The 18125-nt window shown below is 38.8% G+C and overlaps 1 protein-coding gene across 2 annotated transcripts in view; it reads right to left on the reverse strand.

Annotated features, from left to right (window-relative positions):
• Nucleotides 1-18125, reverse strand: part of PCSK5 (proprotein convertase subtilisin/kexin type 5) — a 249086-nt gene that overhangs the window by 80937 nt on the left and 150024 nt on the right. For both annotated transcript variants that reach the window (XM_054054114.1, XM_054054115.1), the window contains exons 11-13: nt 10300-10417; nt 9137-9325; nt 331-467 (exon numbers count right to left, since the gene is read on the reverse strand). In XM_054054114.1, coding sequence (XP_053910089.1) covers nt 331-467; nt 9137-9325; nt 10300-10417 — 444 coding nt within the window. The remainder of the gene's footprint in view (nt 1-330; nt 468-9136; nt 9326-10299; nt 10418-18125) is intronic.

Consider the following 18125-nt stretch of genomic DNA (forward strand, 5'->3'; position numbering starts at 1 on the left):
GCCAAAGTCTCTTCTTATACTTGGAGGCACTTGCATGCAACTGCAAGAAAGAAGGCGGTTTACCCCTGAGAAGATGAAATTCTCCACAGTAAGCAGAAGTTCAGAATAAATGAGAACCATGTGCCTTAAAAGACAAATAACAGCAATGTAAAAATAAAGACTGCATTGATAACTGAAATTAAGAATAATGCTCTTCACAGCTTTGCCTTCACGCTAGAACTGGTGAGATGTTCCAGCCGCAAATAAAAGGTGGAAAACAGTCAAGGCAGTATTAGTAATTGCAAGCATTCTTCTGAATTCATTGAGCCCAAACAAAGGTTAAAGTCATACCTGGAGTCTTGAAATTTCTTAGCTGAGATGGAGTGTCACAGATTTCCAAGATCCAGTCACCTGCTGCTTTTTCACCCCAGCAGTGAGTAGTCATAAACTCCCAGTTTTTGAATCCTTCCATAGAATGATCAAATAGTCTAGAATAAATCATGACATTATTTTGAGCGAACCGTTTTATTTGAGGAGCTAAGCTTCCAAGTCTGAAAGCTCTTCAATGATATTCTAATTAGCTCATTCATTCATCTGTGCCTTTACATAACATTACTCATCATGGTTTCCCCACATCTATTTCAAGTATATTCAACAGTTTCTTCTTGTTTTGATGGAAGAGATTCTTTACATGCTATCATTTGCATAACATGAAAAAGAATGGAAAGAGAACTCACTGAAAAAAAAGAAAAAATTGCTAATAAAGTTTAATAGCATTCATGTGTCTTGGGAAAAGTGCATACAGTACAGCATATCCATTGCTTTAATGCTGTGATGTAAATACAAACAACTCATATGCTTGAAAGTTTCAGTCACATTTTCTTTTGACTTTGGACTGGAATACTTAAAAAGTGTTTAAAAATAAGAAAAAGTATTAAGTGACTGAGACAGTATTAGCAATTCAGTATACGTGACTTCTTGCAAGACAATAAAATGTAACCGAGACATTAGTCTCAGCCCTCAGATGACCAAGGTATCACTCTCTTCAAACACTTGACAGAATTGAGTTTCGGTAAAACTTAGACACTAACAGCATTTGGTGGTTTCATCTAAACAACAACAAGACTGTAATTTAATTACCTAGGTCAAGGGTGAAAAGGTTGGAGCTTAGGCCTGGATTATAATAATTTCTAGTATGGGGACCCATTTTAGAGCCTGCAATGCGATGCTAATCCCATGGGGGAAGGGAACACCTGACCATAGGTTCTGTTACCTAAAACTGAAATCCACTAATGAGATTTTGGAAAGACACAAAGCGAATTTTTACTATTATTCAATGCTAACACCATGTTGCCTGGTACACTGAAGCTACTGATGGGAGGTACACAGTAATCAAGACGGTTACCTCCAGCAAAATGGCACAGCTTAGCTTTAAAAAAAATAAAATATATATATGCACATACATATATATGTATGTATAGGTATTTTTAATATATATGCATATATATGCACATCTGTGTGTGTATGTATACCTGTTTCTCACTATTTTAATTTAGTTTTTATGTGTGAATATTCCACTAGTGATAGCTATGCTTAAATATTTCTCATAAAACAAGATCTCTGCAATAGAAAACCAAACAGAATTAAAACATTTTCCATAAAAGAGAGAAAAATCTAGTATTGGGCTACAAAAATATTATGATATTTTGCACTCACTTCATTCCTCACTGTCATTTTCTGAGCAACACTGGGAAAGCAGGATACTTTTGTAGCAAGGTGAGTGTGTGTCAACTTCTAGCAAAAACTGCCACAGAAGATGTGAAAAAAATGCCATCCTTCTTGCCAAAATCCTTGGTCAGCCAGAGACATGGGGTCAGCTACTGCGCATCCATACTTAACTGCAGTAGTACCAGCATACCTAGTACGCTACACAGGACTCAACCCAAAGCTGACTTCCACGCTCTCATTTCTGCAGCCCTATTCCATTTTAAAAGAATATAATCACATTCTTTTTAATTAGTGTTGATAAAATCAAATTAAAATATAGATATATATTAAGAATTGGGCTTCATTTAACTGATAACTGAGCAAGATTTTCTTGTGATGCAGTTCTGTGCCTGTGTGTGTGTCCATATGTGCATGTAAATATGTATTCTGCCAGCAGAATAGGCCTTCTTCATATAACTGTTAAATCAGTTGTTTGAATACAGCAAATCTCACAAGTACACGTCCCACATAATTTACTGAAAGGGCAGAAACTATTATGTAGTTATTATCCAGTGTTTGCATGTGGGTATGCTCAATTTAAGTCATTATGTAAGTTATTTCCAACTGTTAGTCAAATTGACATACCGTGTTTTGCTGATAACTAATGCATTATTTTCTAAACAACCTGTCAATCCATCAAGGGAGCAATATTCATCTTTGCCATTGTGGCAACTAAATTATATAGTATTATGCAAGTATTGTGCAATTATTGTAAATTCAGCATTCACTGAGCTTCCATTGCATACACAGAAACACAACTTGCTGTTTATTTTTACTGCAATTGGTCTAGTATTTCCCAAAATATTTTTTGTTTAAGGGTTTTTATTTGTCATGTTTTGGAATTTTAAATTGTTGCCAGATTTCTATTTTAATATTGCATCATTCTTTTAAGTAATTTTGGGTGGAAGAGAAAAAATTCTCTTATGATTTTATGACAGGTATGCTAAAACACCTTCACCTAACCCATGCTGTGGCTGAAACAGTAAACTTTCCAATCGCTATCCATTGAAATGGGGAAAATCCAGTAATACTCTTTCATAGAAAAATGTCTAGTTTTTGGAAGGAATCCATCTTTGGAAAAGATTTGGATTTTATAAAGTAACATTTAAATTGGAATGTTTTAATGTATGAACTGTGTTTCTACAAAAGTTTCTACAAATAATAAAGCTACAGACAAATCAAAAGGACAGTTAAGAAAGTAAAGAGACTAACTCTGAGGCTATCTGTATATTACAGTGTACATACTAAATGGTTCAAGTATTTTTGTGTTGTTCTGCTTTTATACTAAACTCTCAAATCAAAGAACTTGTGATGCAGTAAATGGTTCCCATCCGGTGGTGTTAAAATGAATGAATGAGTGAATGAAGTGATCAAGTGTTCAGGTGTCCTTTGCCAATTTTCAGAGAAAAATTCATATCAAAGACACACTTACACACAGGTTATCATGGACTAGTAAATTATTAGTATATGGTCTGATGAATGGTGATAATAACTGTTACAGGTTATTATAGATTAAAATAGTTAAACAAGATTATTAGAATAATCTCATAATTTTTATGACCATAATTATTATACATCTGCAACATGATAAAAATGTTTGGAGAAGAGTAGCATGAACAATAGGGTACAGTGCCAGCCAGACTGATGTAGTGGATAGTACACCAACCCTCATCTTTATATACAGAGAGCTTGTTCCCAGGGACTACACATATCTGTACAAAATACTCAATCATGACCTATAGACACGTCAGGCTGCTGAGCTCCGCACACCACAGTGTTCAGCCAGCTGTGTGGTTGATACTTAGAGCTGCCTTAGAGGCTATATGTGCTTTCCTATTTAATTTGCAGTAAACCTTTAGAAGCCTCACTCTAAACAGGCAGAAATCCTGACGCAAGAGGATGAATGAACCTGGTGCCATATACACAGGCCTTCCCCACCCTGTCCTAGATTTGAAAAGGCATGTCTGATTAGGGCAAAGGCAGTAAGGGACATTGTCCATCACATAATTGAGTGAAACTCAATGTAGGAAATACTATAGTAAGATTGAGGTCAGGATAGTTTTCATAAACATGGGAAAAGATCAATTCATTCTTGCTACAGTAGCGGGGGCAAGCCTATCTTCCAGAAGTAAAATCCTAGGCATTCATTCTCAGACTGTCTTAAATTGCTGTTCTCTTCTGTCTTTGGTTCAATACAAGCTTCAGAAGCTGAGACATTTAGCTGTATCCTAGATATGTCCTTAGCCACTTGTCTTTGCTCCCACTTTGACTAGGAAAATTAAGTCAAACTTTTAATGATGAGTTTTAATCTTCCACTAAAACTGAATTTGAGGTATTACATTCTAAAAACCAATATATGTCTACCCTGCAGATCCTTGATTAATGCTTTACTAGTACTAGTCATAAAATACAGGCATATGTCACTAAATCTCAGACACACTGCACTTCTTTGTTTTTCACATTATCTCTTGAGCAAGTTCCAGGATCAATTTTAGAGTTACAGGGAAGATAGTGTCACTTACATGCATTCATCTACTCTTCTGCAATACTTACTAGTCTTTTCTGCAGAGCTGAGCAAATCAACAGTATTTCCCCCCTCCCTTAAATAAAAAAGTTTACTTTAAAAAAAAGATTAATATCATGTCTATAGTATCATCAGAGCTCTCCAGTCTATCTACTGCTACTATATTGCCAGGGTATTGGCATTGCAATTGCCACTCAAAGAATTGTTGGTAGATGGGTAGCGGGATGTCTATTCATGTCAAAACCAGAAAAAGTAAAAAAAAAAAATACAGACAACATGAATGAAATAAAACATAGCAAGTACAAGTCGAGTGAAATAGTTTTCCAAGAACTTCTTAATCCTGTAGGCACAGAACAAGCAGAAGGCTGTTGTTTGCTCATCCTGAATTTCCTAATACTACTACAGAGTCCTTTTCAGTTACTGTAACAGTAAGACTCAGCATGAAGGTTGTTCCTATCCTTTTACTTACATTTGGATACATAAAATATTGTTTTTGTTATTAGAGTATAATATGAGTATAATATCAGAGTATAAAGTGCAATCAAGATGTAAAACAAACTGGTCTAGAAATGAAAATGTGCTTCTATAATGAGACGGTTTCCTCTACTTCTGATCACTAAGATATTTTACGAAGCAAACCAGCAAGTAAGAATAGATGAAAATACCTCTTTTCCTTGATCTTGGGTTTTCCTGTAGAAGAAGGTATTATTAAAATTTACTGATTATCTAAGGTTTCACGATAGGAAAAAAATGGTAATGAAAATACTTCCCTTTGTTACTGAAAAGAGGTATTATTAATGCAAGTGCCATATAAGCATAGGAAGTTAGTGGCCTGGAAATTTGCCACCACGTGGCTGAAAAATTTCAGTCACACAGTTTGAATGGCAACAGCTGCTTTAAATTTAAAGGGCAAGAATTAAACAAGCCCTGACTTCAGTGGGAGACAAATGAGCCCTAAGTTTGCTTCTTCTATCCTCTTTGTATTTAACTTCTCCTCCCTAGCCCTGTTGTACTATTTGCTAGAACTGACCTTGGTAAATCTCAAGAACACTCAGAAAACCATGCTGGCAAATTGAGAGGCCAATTGTTTTTGAAAAAGGGATACTGTTTCCCTTTGGACTTAACTGTAGCCTCATACTCACACCAGCCAGCACTTTCCAAGCCTGTATTTTCCTCTACTGCAGTACATCCAATGTAATCATGTTTAGTACTTTCCAAACAACAAAGCAGATGTTCCCTGTAATGCAGTTCTTGAAGAATGCACAGGAGGCTCAAGCCAGTGACAGTGTAATCCACCAAATGCCTGCAAAGGAATCCACATTGCCTCTCACTAACAAGTTTTCTTACTGAAGTCATTTTAGGGGATGCCAACATTAAGGATAAAATATGCAGAAAAAAGGCCAGATATTGCCTTGAGGGACCTGCTCGTCAGTGCACCAAAAACTACACAATGACTCTTCTTCCAGAATTGGTGGAGAAGTGCACATGTGAAAAATATACCTTTTGCAGTTCAAGACATTTTACCAGCAAACTGTTTCAAATTAAACCCAGATGAATAATGGTAAAGCAATGAGGTTTTCCCTGGTTCAGTAAAACCAGCTGGTATTGCTGCTATTAATCACGTACGTGTGCATTAAAAGGTCTTGCATGTCTGAGAAAGGCATCTCAGTCAGGTAGCAGCAATATACAACAGCCTTCGGGACCTCTGCCTATAGAAAAAAAAAAAAAACAGAAAGCTCGCTGGCAATGCATCCCTGTATGTTTCTTGTACTCGAATGCATTTATTCTGATGCCCTCATCAATAATACTTTAAAAATCAAATGTCTTACAACTAAATTCTCATGTTAGTGAATAACAACAATCCTACTACAAGTTTTATTTTTGTAACAGGATGCTAAACAATATACACCCAACAACTCTCAGTATACTACTAATCGCAAGACTGCTAAGCTGTAAGACTTCTTCCAGAAAGCCCAAATAAAACAAACCTTGAAATACCACTTTGAAAATTACTACGCCTATATCCATTACTTTACTCTAAGAAAGGGCTTGTGAGGCCTCTAGGTATTTCAGACCTACAGTTCACAAAATACATTTATTTCTTAATATTAGCAGCCCACAGTTGTTTCAGCCAAATGTGACTGACAAGTCAGTATATCCCTGAAGCTTGCATGGAAATGGAATTTCTAGTCGACTGTCTAAGTATTCACTCTGTCATTACTAATTTGTGTTTTTGGAAAGTGGCAAACATTAAAAGGTCTTTCAGGTTTCTTTTGTTTCTTGTCAGCCTTCTGGCAGTTAAGGATAAGAAAAAGCAGAACACCACCTTCTTTTAATACACATATCTGTGTTTTCTCTCTGTATCACAGGTACAGAAAATAATTACTTTCTAAGGTGTAAGGGTTACAAAGAGACTGACTGAATTAAACTTTGTACCTACTCCACATACCAGTCACCACCAGAGTTGAACTGTGAATACTGGAATGTCTTTATCTTCCACTTGCTGTGAGTAAGCTGCAAGACATGAGAGCCTAGAGCCAAAAGTCATCTGTGTTAAGACCACTGGGTTTACACAAGATTGTTTTGTTTGGATACCTAGTTGGAGGACTTTTAATTTTTTTTCATTTTGAAACATGGTAGAACTGCTGCAGGAAAATGGAATAGAAAACTAAGGAAGGATTTCTTCAAACAAAAGCCTGTTTCATAACTGCTTAGAGGGCAGAAGTCTGTCTCTGCACTTGTTAGCGGACAAATTCTTTGTTTAGTGTAGCAGGGAGATACATAGATGTGCATACCCATGTGCTTTATAAACAAGGTGCTAGCAACACTCATAATGATAAATGGGAGATATTATAGAGGGCCCCAAAATTCCAGGACAACTTCCTCTCCATTTAATGACCTAAAGTCTACAGTTTGAAGAGTATTTTCAGTACACTTTTCATTTTAAATTAAACTAATCTCTAGTCAGACAGTTTAAGCAGAACCAAGTCCATTTGAGCTTCATTGTCTCCAAAAATGGTCCTTCCTTTCAAGAGGAAAGATCAATCCTTCTGCCACTGAATAAGACACACAAGTCTGCTGGCCTAGACTATATATATATGACTGGCTAGTCATATATATAAGCAAATCTGGGTGGGGAATGTGGATGACAAGTCAGTCTGGAAAGCACCACTCCCAACTCATTTAAAACACTGAAGAGCAGGACTGGGGATATAAACTTTTGTGAAGATTTGAGCTTGATGGCAGAAGAGTTCTCAAAACATACGTTTGACCTGGCAGTTTTTGCTGATCCTGAGACACAGAACATGAAAGAATATCAGTTAACACTGCCTATAGGAAAGCTGGAGAGGGGCTATTTGTAAAGGCTTGTGGGGACACGACCAGGTTCCAGAGGAACGGGAATAAACTAGAGAGGGGTAGATTTAAACTGGACATTAGGAAGAATTCCTTCACTATGAGAGTGGGGAGATACTGGAACAGGTTGCCCAGGGAGGTTGTGGCTGCCCCAACCCTGGAGGTGTTCAAGGCCAGGCTGCATGAGGCCTTGGGCAGCCTGAGCCAGTGGGATGTCCCTGCCCATGGCAGGGGGGTTGGAACTAGGTGATCTTTAAGGTCCCTTCCAACCCTCACTATACAATGATACTATGATACTATTACATAATCCTTTGTGTGAGAGCCATGCTGTGTGTCCAGCAAAACAGCAGTCACCTAAGTCTGCTAGCCACCAAGGAAAACAATTTCCCTATCATACTATGGTCCCATCAGGAAGAAGATTTTCTAGTCAGTTGGAAAAGTATAGAAAAGATATTTTAGTCATCTTTGGTAGGAGGCAGTGCTCTTGATCACTGATTTAGTTAAGATTTATATGGGAAGAACTGCCAGTGTTTTCTTCCAGGAAAATTTCTTATAGTAGACCAGAGAGACAGAAATATCACTAAAAAGTCTTTCAACTTGTTGAGGACACATACTAATGATGCACCGCATTTCCAGGGACAGAAATAGCACTCATGTTGGAAATGCTGCATTGTGTAAAAAGATAATTGTTTGAGTTCTGTCTGGAGAAAAAGGGACAATTGGAGGTAATGTCACAGTTTCTCCAAGAACATAACACAGAAGCAACAGGATGAGAAGAACTGCTTTTCCTTAGTAGTTGTTGTTAGAGTGGCCAGATATTCAAAAGCAAACATGCATGACAGATCTGTGGAATAAAGGAAATGGCTGACCTCTAAAATTTTTAATAGACTGTTTACAAATGAACCCATCAATTTCAAAATACTAGTTCAACTCCACAGCACAGTTCTAATAGGAGCCTTTCATGGGTTGAGCATACTGCTTCAATATGCAAGGGGAAAAAAAAGGCGTTGAAATCAGTAATATCAGGAGCCAAAACTATATTCACAATGCTTATAGAAAATAGTAGTAGAGAACTACTCTTGTGTCTGATTTTTATTACTAATGAACAAAGGATGAGAAAGTAGAAAAATGAAAAATAAGTGCCAACAATATGTAGGAACATACTTCTATTCAGCTTCCTTCCGTAACACTGAGTCAGTTACTACTTTCTTCACATGTAACAGCCATTTAATAATCGGTGAGCCACAGAAGACTATCGGTATTGACTAACCACTGTTTAGGAGGCAATGTCCTTAAACAGCTTTGCAGCCCACCCCTCTACTGGTAAAGACAGAGATCGCTATTTTTGAGCTCATTTGAACTTTACTCTCCCCATCTCTCTCAGAAAACATAATTAGCCTGTGTCTGTCTGTGAACTTACTGTAATGATTTGACTGTTCTTCCCTTATGCTGCAATCTCAGTGCAGGCTCTTCATGCTGTCTGGACTGTGTATTTGTGTTGTCATACTATACCTGTTGGCCAAGAGCTGTGACCTAGTTCCAGAAGGAGAGGTTAGGTAAATTGCCAAGTCTCCACGTCGAGGGTGAGTGATAGTGATGCGCACAATGACATGCTCTAAGTAGATCACATGGTGGTTAGGATTATCTGAACAGCCAGTGGCTTTGTAAATTGAACGGACAACGCTGTCAGGTCGTATTGTTCTATGATATAAGCATATAAAACAACATTAGCATTTCTTGCTTGTTCTGTAAAATAAGACAAATGCATCTTTTTTTGCTTAATAGTGAACAACAGTGTTGGACAATTGTCTCTGAGAAGTCAGTAGCCTACAACTGCCAGACAATGGCAAGTACCTGGCTTTCTGTTAAGCGTGTACACATGCTAAAGGAGGACAGTGAAAAACCCATAATAGGAACAAGCCTTTGGGACAGAGCATTTTTGAGGATTAGTGGCCAGCTGAGAATTGCTGGGACTGTCATGGGATCACAGCTGGTTGTTAAGCCTCAGGAAATGCCTAGCATAGCCATAGTCCGTGCTTACGTAATCGCAAGTATTACATATTAACTGTACCAAACAGCATCTGACTCAGCTGGTTTAAATTGACACAATATCCTTGCAGATTATACTAGTTAAGGATCAAGCCAGTCAAGCATATTTATCAAACAATAATATTAATGCTTTGGAATTGTGCTTTATGACTGATACTGTCTGAATAGACATCCTATCTTAGCAAGTGGAAAGCAGTTTATTCTTAGCTTCTGAGCTAGACACTCTCCTGAGACTGTTTGCGTGACATACTATCGTGCAGGATTTTAATGAAAAGAATATTTGCTTGTTAGATCCTGGACTGATAAGTCTGTACTCATCTTACGAAGGTGACTGCAGTGCACTCAACCAAATATACTTCTTCTTTTGCATATCATCTATACCAGAACCAATCATTATCTACATTGTCTTACAGCTTCAGCTTCTGGGGTGTTCTTTAAACCAGGATCTTTCCCCACATGCTACAGGGAATGCTTACAGGCAAATGGTCTGATATCTGTGAAGGTGACAGAGACCCCTAGTGTAGCTTTCAAAATGATAAACTATACACAATGCAAGGGAGGGGTAAATTATACCCAATTTCTTTCCATAAGTTTATGCCAGCAAGAGTTTTGGCAGCGGATATTACTTGATTTGCCGATCCGTGTTCTCCACACACACATGCTGTGGAGGGACTGTTGTCCACTTTTCTGCTTCTATCACCATTGCTTCAGCATCCATCAGTCCAAATCCATAGAGGTGGCTCACTGCAAAGTACAAACAGAATGGTTAAAATTACACCATAAAACCTTAGTGTTCATCATAGACTAATTCCAGGGAGTCACATCGTAACAGGAGCTGCTTCTTTTCTGCTTCTTCCATGCTTTTCCACAAAGCTCAAAAATCTCTTTGCCAGAAACAACTACATCTAATTTGTTGACTGAATCTGTTCACTGTTTCGTTATAGAAGCAGCAACTGATCATCATGAATAACACCGCCTTCCCATGAGAAGTATGGACCAGAACTGCAGAACATCAGAGAGTGCAATACTCTCTGGTTGCCCTATCTCCATATGTCTTCACTCAGCCTAGTCCTTTTACATGACATAACATTAAAAGGTGTAAAGGACCAGAGCAGGGTTATTTCTGTTACTCAAATACCAAATCCATATATGTAAATATTGAAGGTAATTGAGACAGTACATTTAAGAAGGAAGATTGTTTTTTGTATTTGCTGTATACTTTTAACTTCCTTGAGTTTAAGCAGCATATGGATGCTCTTCTACTCCTGTACGCACTACTGCTGCCACTGGCCAGCCAACTAGCTAGATCCAGTATCTCCCTGAAGCCGACTACTTTACAAGGCTGAAAACCAATGGTATTTGAAATCCAGGGTGCTAGCAATCATCGGGTTCTCACGCAGAGCCTGTGTTAGAAAGGCTCCTTCCTCTACCTCCTTTGTAGATACGCAGATGGAGGAAAGAACTGCGGATGAAGTTAGTGCTGGAGAGAGCTAACATTGCTGTTGACCTCCAATACTATCTACTACCTGCATTGCACTTGTAGTGACACTAAGCATTCATGTCTGGAGTTTAGCACTCTGTTAATACTCATTCCTAGATGGTTCATCCTCACCTTCACCCACGTTTCATGCCACTGGAGAGCCAACAATGTTCCCTTGCAAAAAACACAGTACCTAGTAAATTAAAGTTAATGCCTGAATGCCTTCTACTCAAAGAAGCAGAAGGCTTTAAATCATCACCTTTCTTAGGATACAAAGCCCAGAACTTTCAAATGCCCAACACGTAGACAAGATGAAGTAGTTCCAACAGTCTTGTGCCAATTCTGTATCTTTCACTTGTTTTGTAATTTTGAGTACTTAACTTTATGTAACTATTTCAAGAGCTCTAGCAGTTCACAAAGGCTAAAAATTTCACTTGCCGAATTAGCTGTGTTTTTTGTTGCTGTTCTGATCAAAACGGAAGCTTGGAAATGGATTTGGATGAATTAGAAGAGATGCCAGCCAGGTTATTTTATTGTGACAGATTGGTGCTCTTGGTAACTTTCAGACAGGAGAAGGTGAAAGAAAAAAAGCTTCCAGAAGGAGGAGTTTAAATCACCAATATTAATAAATCAGTTCTTCTTGCTGTGACAAGCAAGTGCTACCAAAAAAGCCTCAGAAAAACAGAAGCGCTATTTTAATCAGTAATGCGACAAGGCATGGTGTAATTCTTTCCAACTGCACTTTGCAGCGAGTTTGTGAAAGCAACCTCTATTAATTGCCAGACCAGAATTCAAAGGACTCGTCCAAAAAAAACCCCAACCTTGTTGAATGAATAACAGTTCAAAGCATAAAAATAATCAGCTTAAGGATCCCATCTTCAAAATATGGCATTATCTAATACTGTCTGAAACTGCCAACTGAGGAGAGTTCCTCAATGGAAAATACTGCAAGGCTTAACAACTGTGCAATGAACTCATTTTCTTCCCATCTCCTTCTCCTTAAGCCCCAAACTGAAGAGCACGTAGCACGGTTCATTTGGAGAGAACTAAATGCAGCTCTTCTGCCAAATGAGGCAGGTACCATTTTCAGAAATGAAACACGACAACTAAAATATACAAATATAATGAAATTCAGTCCTCCTTCAGCACTGTGAATTCTCTTTAATGCATTCCAAAAACAAATGGACAGGGAAAGAGATGTCCTATTTCTACATGAGGATAGAGGCAGCCAGAAAGGGTAAGGAAAGCTTAGATGGAGAAACCTCTTTGTACTGTTAAGATGGTTCCTGTGATGGTAATCTCCTTGGTCACAGATGGCATCTTGTAAAGACTGCGTCTCCTGATGAGACCATATTTACTTGTGAAGTAATTGACCTGTTCTGACATTGCATGCCTGTCTCTGATATTTAAAATTTAAATTACTGTTGTGGTGGGTTAACCCTGGCTAGACACCAGGTGTCCACCAAATACACTCTATCACTCCCCCTCCTCAGTGGGATGGGAGAGAGAAAAAAGTAACTAAAAGTTTGTGGGTCAAGATAAAGACAGGGAGAGATCATTAGACAATTACTGTCACATGCAAAACAGATCTGACTTGGGGAAATTAGTTCAATTATTTTAGGATAGTGAGAAATAAAATAAAACCTTTAAACACCTTCCCTCAACCCCTCCCCTCTTTCTGGGTTTAACTTTACTCCCATGTCTTCACTACCACCTCCACCACAGGGGGATGGAGAATGGGAGAGGTGGTCAATTCATCATGTGTTGTTTCTGCCTCTCTTTCCTCCTCAGGGGGAGGACTTCTCCCACTCTTTCCCTGCTTCAGCGTGACATCCCTCCCATGGGAGACAATTCTTCATGAACTGCTCCAGTGTGGGTCCCTTTCACAGGGTGCAGTCCCTCAGGGATTAATTGCTCCAGTGTGGGTCCTCCGCAGGATCATGGCCTCCTTTGGGCACATCCACCTGCTCCAGTGTGGGGTCTTTCACAGGCTGCAGGTGGATATCTGCTCCACCATTAGCTTCCATGGGCTGCAGGGGGACAGCCTGCCTCACCATGGCCTGCACCACCATGGGCTGTAGGGGAGTCCCTGCTCTGGTAACTGGAGCACCTCTTTCTCCTTCTTTGCTGACCTTAGTGTCTGTAATAGTTGTTTCTCTATTCTCTGTTCTCTCTTTAGTTGCAGTTGCTGTTGCATAGAAACTTTCCCCCCCTCTTTCTTAAATACATTATCCCAGAAGCAGAACCATTGCCATTGATGGGACAGCAGCAGGTCCATCTTGGAGCCAGCCTGCACAGGCTCTATTGGACTTGGGGAAAGGTTCCAGCAGCTTCTGACAGAAGCCACCCTGTGGCCTTCAAGTACCAAAACCTTGCCACATGAATCCAAAACAATAATCATTCTGCCTACCTTGAAGAACATTAGGAGGAACAAGAGCATTATCCCACATAGTCTGTAACGCTCCACAAGCTACTCTGTATAGTACTACATTAAAACAGTGAGAGATCATTTTCATGAACGCAAAAAACTTTTGAGCTAACCCCCGGAAAATGCATTTTTAATTCCTGACAAGTAGCAACTTGCACTGGGTTAACACTCAATGCCTAGTTGTAAGATGTGTGTTCAACCCCACTACTGAGCTCAAACAGCCAAATTTCTCTTCAACTCACCTTCTCCCACCCAGAAACAGGGGCAGAAGAGCACCTAATGCAATCAACACCAAGAAGTGATCTTCTGATGCAAACTTAAATGGTATTTAAACCACGTTACCCTAGATTTTTTTGGCCCTAGTATGCACATTAAAAATACAACTAAAATCTAGAGAGTGAACTCCATATCTTTCTTACCCTAAAAATTACCTGGAAGATTGAATTGTTTTTGCTTTTCATCCACGGGAAAAAATTACCACCCAAGGTTATGTGGTTGTGTTAATTGTCCACGATTCAATGCTTAGGAGCAGCGGTGGGAGAAGTTCTGCACCTGCAGGCTTTTCTATCCGCTGCTGAAACAGTATATTTTTTCCTTGAAAGACATTCCCATTGAAATAAAAACTCCCTGACAGTCACATATGCTTCTAAATCCATCCAAGATGGAAGCTTCCAGGCAGCTGGCATTTGGCTGTCTGCAACGTTTACATTTCAAAGCCGCTGATCCAGAGGGTTGGTTAGCAGCTGCAGGTACCAGCAGAGGCCCATAATTTTCAAGGCTAAATAATAGCTATTTAGGAAAGAATCACAGAGTTAACAAAAGCAGTTGATCCCCCATGTCTCACAGAGAAAAGGAAAAAAGCAGTTTTTGCTTCCTACTACCTTCAAATTGTGCGCCTTTATGTCCGCATATGCTATTACTGCTGTGAACTCTTATGTCTGGGTGCCTCCCCCAGAGGTTAAAAATTACCTCAAGGGTTCACATGAGGCCACAAATTTCTTCTGGGAAATATCTGGAACTGTCACTGATTTGTATATGAATGGTATTGAGCCCCCTTCTGCTAACCCAGATAGAAAAGAAATATTTGAAAGGTATTGATGATTCTGGAGTGAGATAAGCTGACTGTAAGTGCAAAATGCCCCAGGACTTTGCACATACCCACTTATGTACTCTACATTATCACTGCTGTGAATTGCTGCTGGGCTTGGTTGTTGCTAGGAGTCACTGAGTATGTCTTCTGTTTTGCAAGAAGTCATCTGCCTTTCAAAGACAGAATAGGAATGTGAGGTCGGTGCAATGTAAGCTGGTGACTAAGAAGCACACCTGTTGAGCTGAAGGGTTGAAAACTTTGTCCAAGGGTAGAATGGTCCTTGAATCCTCTCTCTGCTCATGTAGCAATGCAAACAGATCCATTCTTATTTCTGCAAAACTACAGGCATACACAGAGCTTTACAGATAGAGGACAAGTTTCAGAGAAAAAGTTGCCTCCTGCAACTTGAAGTAAATACTGAGTTTTAGCTGATCTTCTTATCATTAAAGAAAATAACATTTCTTGGGGATAAAGACCATTTATTTAGCTCTGGAGCAATTGGGCTATCAGAGCATCATGAAATCAAGGCCTGCTTAGCTGCCTGATAATCTTGCCCAGCTTTTTCATAATCCTTTTGGTTTTATCTGAAATGCTATTGAAAATTAAGTAGTGTTCTCATTTATATACAAAGAGTATGTAAAGCTACCCCCAAATCTAAAGGCTGCATGTATTTCCCACTTGATTAAGAGAAAGTGTTAATAAACCATAACACAGAATGATGCAGACTCCAGGAAAACCAGACCCAGACACTGAAAACACAGCATTTCCAGTGCCTCAGTGCAGTTTCATTGCTTGGGATCAGGATGTCTCATCAGTAGCTTAGATTCTAAGCCTCCCTTGCTAATCTACTCAAATGACAAAAACCATCAAAGAATATTTTCTCCCTACTAAATTTTTGCCCCTTAATTTTCTACAGCATGAAAGCAGCATTGGAAGTATAAATATTTTGTGTACACATATTGAATACTAAAGCAGAAGGAGAGAAATGACAATAACTTCAGTTTGTCAAATGAGGAATATGCAGCTTTCTGACAAGACCAACAAAATAAGAGTCTAAAATGCCTCTTATAGTATGGTTTACTTAAACGTAGCTTAGCAAGGCTAGATGAAGTGAGACTCTCAAGTTTCCTCCATTCTATAAATACTGCAAACTAACCTACCTCAATATTTCTTTTACATTTTATTTTTTTATTTGCACATATAAAGCTCTCATTCCGTATTACTTCAGGATTCTGTTGTTTGCTTAGTATATCAAAGTGCTTTGATCAGGAAAATAAAATTGTCTAAAGAAAATTAAGGGACAAAAAGGGAGAAATGTTATGAAGAAATAGGCTTAAACTATTTTAATTTTGTTTTGTCATGTCCTAACAAAGAGAACATTGATCTTGACTGAGAATTCATCTGGTTTCAGCCATATTCCCATTTCGTGTTAACCTATGTGACAACTGCTGTGATTTCTGAAACACATAGCTGCTTTACAAGCCAATAACACAACCCTGCAAGAACATTCACTTTTTTTCTTGCTTGTAAAACCAACTCCCTCATGCTTTTTAGATTAAGCATGTTATTTTTATTTTTATATTTTACACAGAATCAACCCTTCAATTTTTCTACCTAAAGACAAAACAAGCAACAAATTAAGTCCTTCCTCCCACAGAATTCCTTTAAATCCAGGTATTTTTAAAGACTTTGCAGGGATGGTAGAATATAAGGATTTTCACTCTTATTATCACACCAGAAAAGGACCTGAAGGACAGAAAGTTGCCCAACAGATATGTCTTAAATGTGGCAGCTAAAAAATGCACAATGAGAAACTGAAGGGCCTTTACATGATAGAATCATAGAAGGCAAACCTCTACTAGCCAGTGTACCTTTGCGAATAGTTTCTATATGCAACTCTGACATCACATTACCCGCTATGAGACTTTGCAGCCACTTAGAAGATAGCCATCAACCACACCATCTCAAAACATTAAGGAATTAAATCCAAGATCACATTCACTTTCACATCCTGGCAGTATTTATCTAGTTCAGGAATTTAAAACACATATGGTTAATTAAGCGTAGACATCGGCTAACAAAAAGGACTAAGCAAAATACATTTTTGGGGCATCAGAGTCAGACTCTACTAGGAGCAGCAGCAAGTACCACTCAAATACCTCCCCTTATCAAGCGTGTTAGCAGCCTCTGGGCAGAGGTCATTAGTCTCGGGATTCAGCCACCCCATGGTCCACTGTCAGATGTAAGCGCCCAGGTGTAACCAGAGTGGCCATTCCAAGTTCTCCTCTGACTGCAGCAAGACCTGAATCTGTTCTGGGTTTACTTCTCAGAGCTTGTTTAGGTATGAGTAAATCAGCTTAATGTAGTCCTCAGAGCACACAGTATCTATGCTCTGCATATGGGGACTCTCCCAAGAGTCAGAGAAAACACCAGTGAGTCTTGCTGAAATCCTTGGCAGAATCATCCGGAAGACTCCTCTGCCTCTGAAGGCGCAAAGTTGGGAAAGAAACAGAAAACTTGACTACTGCTGGCTGGCGATTGCTAAGACAGACAAACTGCTGCTTCTCTACAGCAGCATTTGGCTGTAAATCATAAAGACTCTACTGAAGACATTAATTTATATTGCCTGAAATGAGCCAGCTTATGTGAATGGAATAAATCTGAAGATTACGTGCATTTAGATGGGAGAAAAAAATTTGCTGAAATGAAGTTGGCTAAGGAGCATCTAAAGTAATAGAAACTATAATTTTTAAACTAGTGAGTCTTATTATGATGGATTTTTTTTCCGCAAAATATCCAAAGATCCATTGAAAAACATGGCAGCTTGCACATTTTCTTCAAACAAAAAAACGTCATTTTGTGACTGCACCACAGAACACCTTTTAAGAAAATGTACCGATTTCCTTCATTAGGAGCAAATTTACCCTCAGAGGTACATTTAGGCTTCCCTGATAACTCAAAAGCAGTCAAATGTAATTTCACCCAATCAAACAATATAAACACTTTTTGGTGAGAGACTATGCTAGACTTCACATCAGGAGAGATGACAACAGATGAGCCAAAGGTGTGGTAAGTATAATCATTAGCAGCAAACACAAAGATAACATTTTTGTGCTGTCAGGTACACCAGACTCATGTTCTGTCTCACACAGTGGCTGTATCCAGAGGAGCATTTACACTCAAACTAATTCCTGAGCAAGCATAGGGCTATAGCAGATTTCAGCAGAGGAAGGATATACACAAATACGCAGAAAGCCATAAGAAAGTGTTTTGCAAATTATTTAATAATAATTAGGGTAATTTTTACAACTAAAACTATACCAGCCTCACCTTAAAGCAGAGAAATTATTTATTAAGTAAGCTGACTTCACACTATCTCCACAGAGCTATGTAGTAAGTTCTGGCTAGTAACCTGTAGCGAAAGGTGGTTAACCAAGTCTATGCAGATAGCTGG

This window comes from Cuculus canorus, chromosome Z (assembly GCF_017976375.1).
Source record: "Cuculus canorus isolate bCucCan1 chromosome Z, bCucCan1.pri, whole genome shotgun sequence".
Classification (NCBI taxonomy): domain Eukaryota; kingdom Metazoa; phylum Chordata; class Aves; order Cuculiformes; family Cuculidae; genus Cuculus; species Cuculus canorus.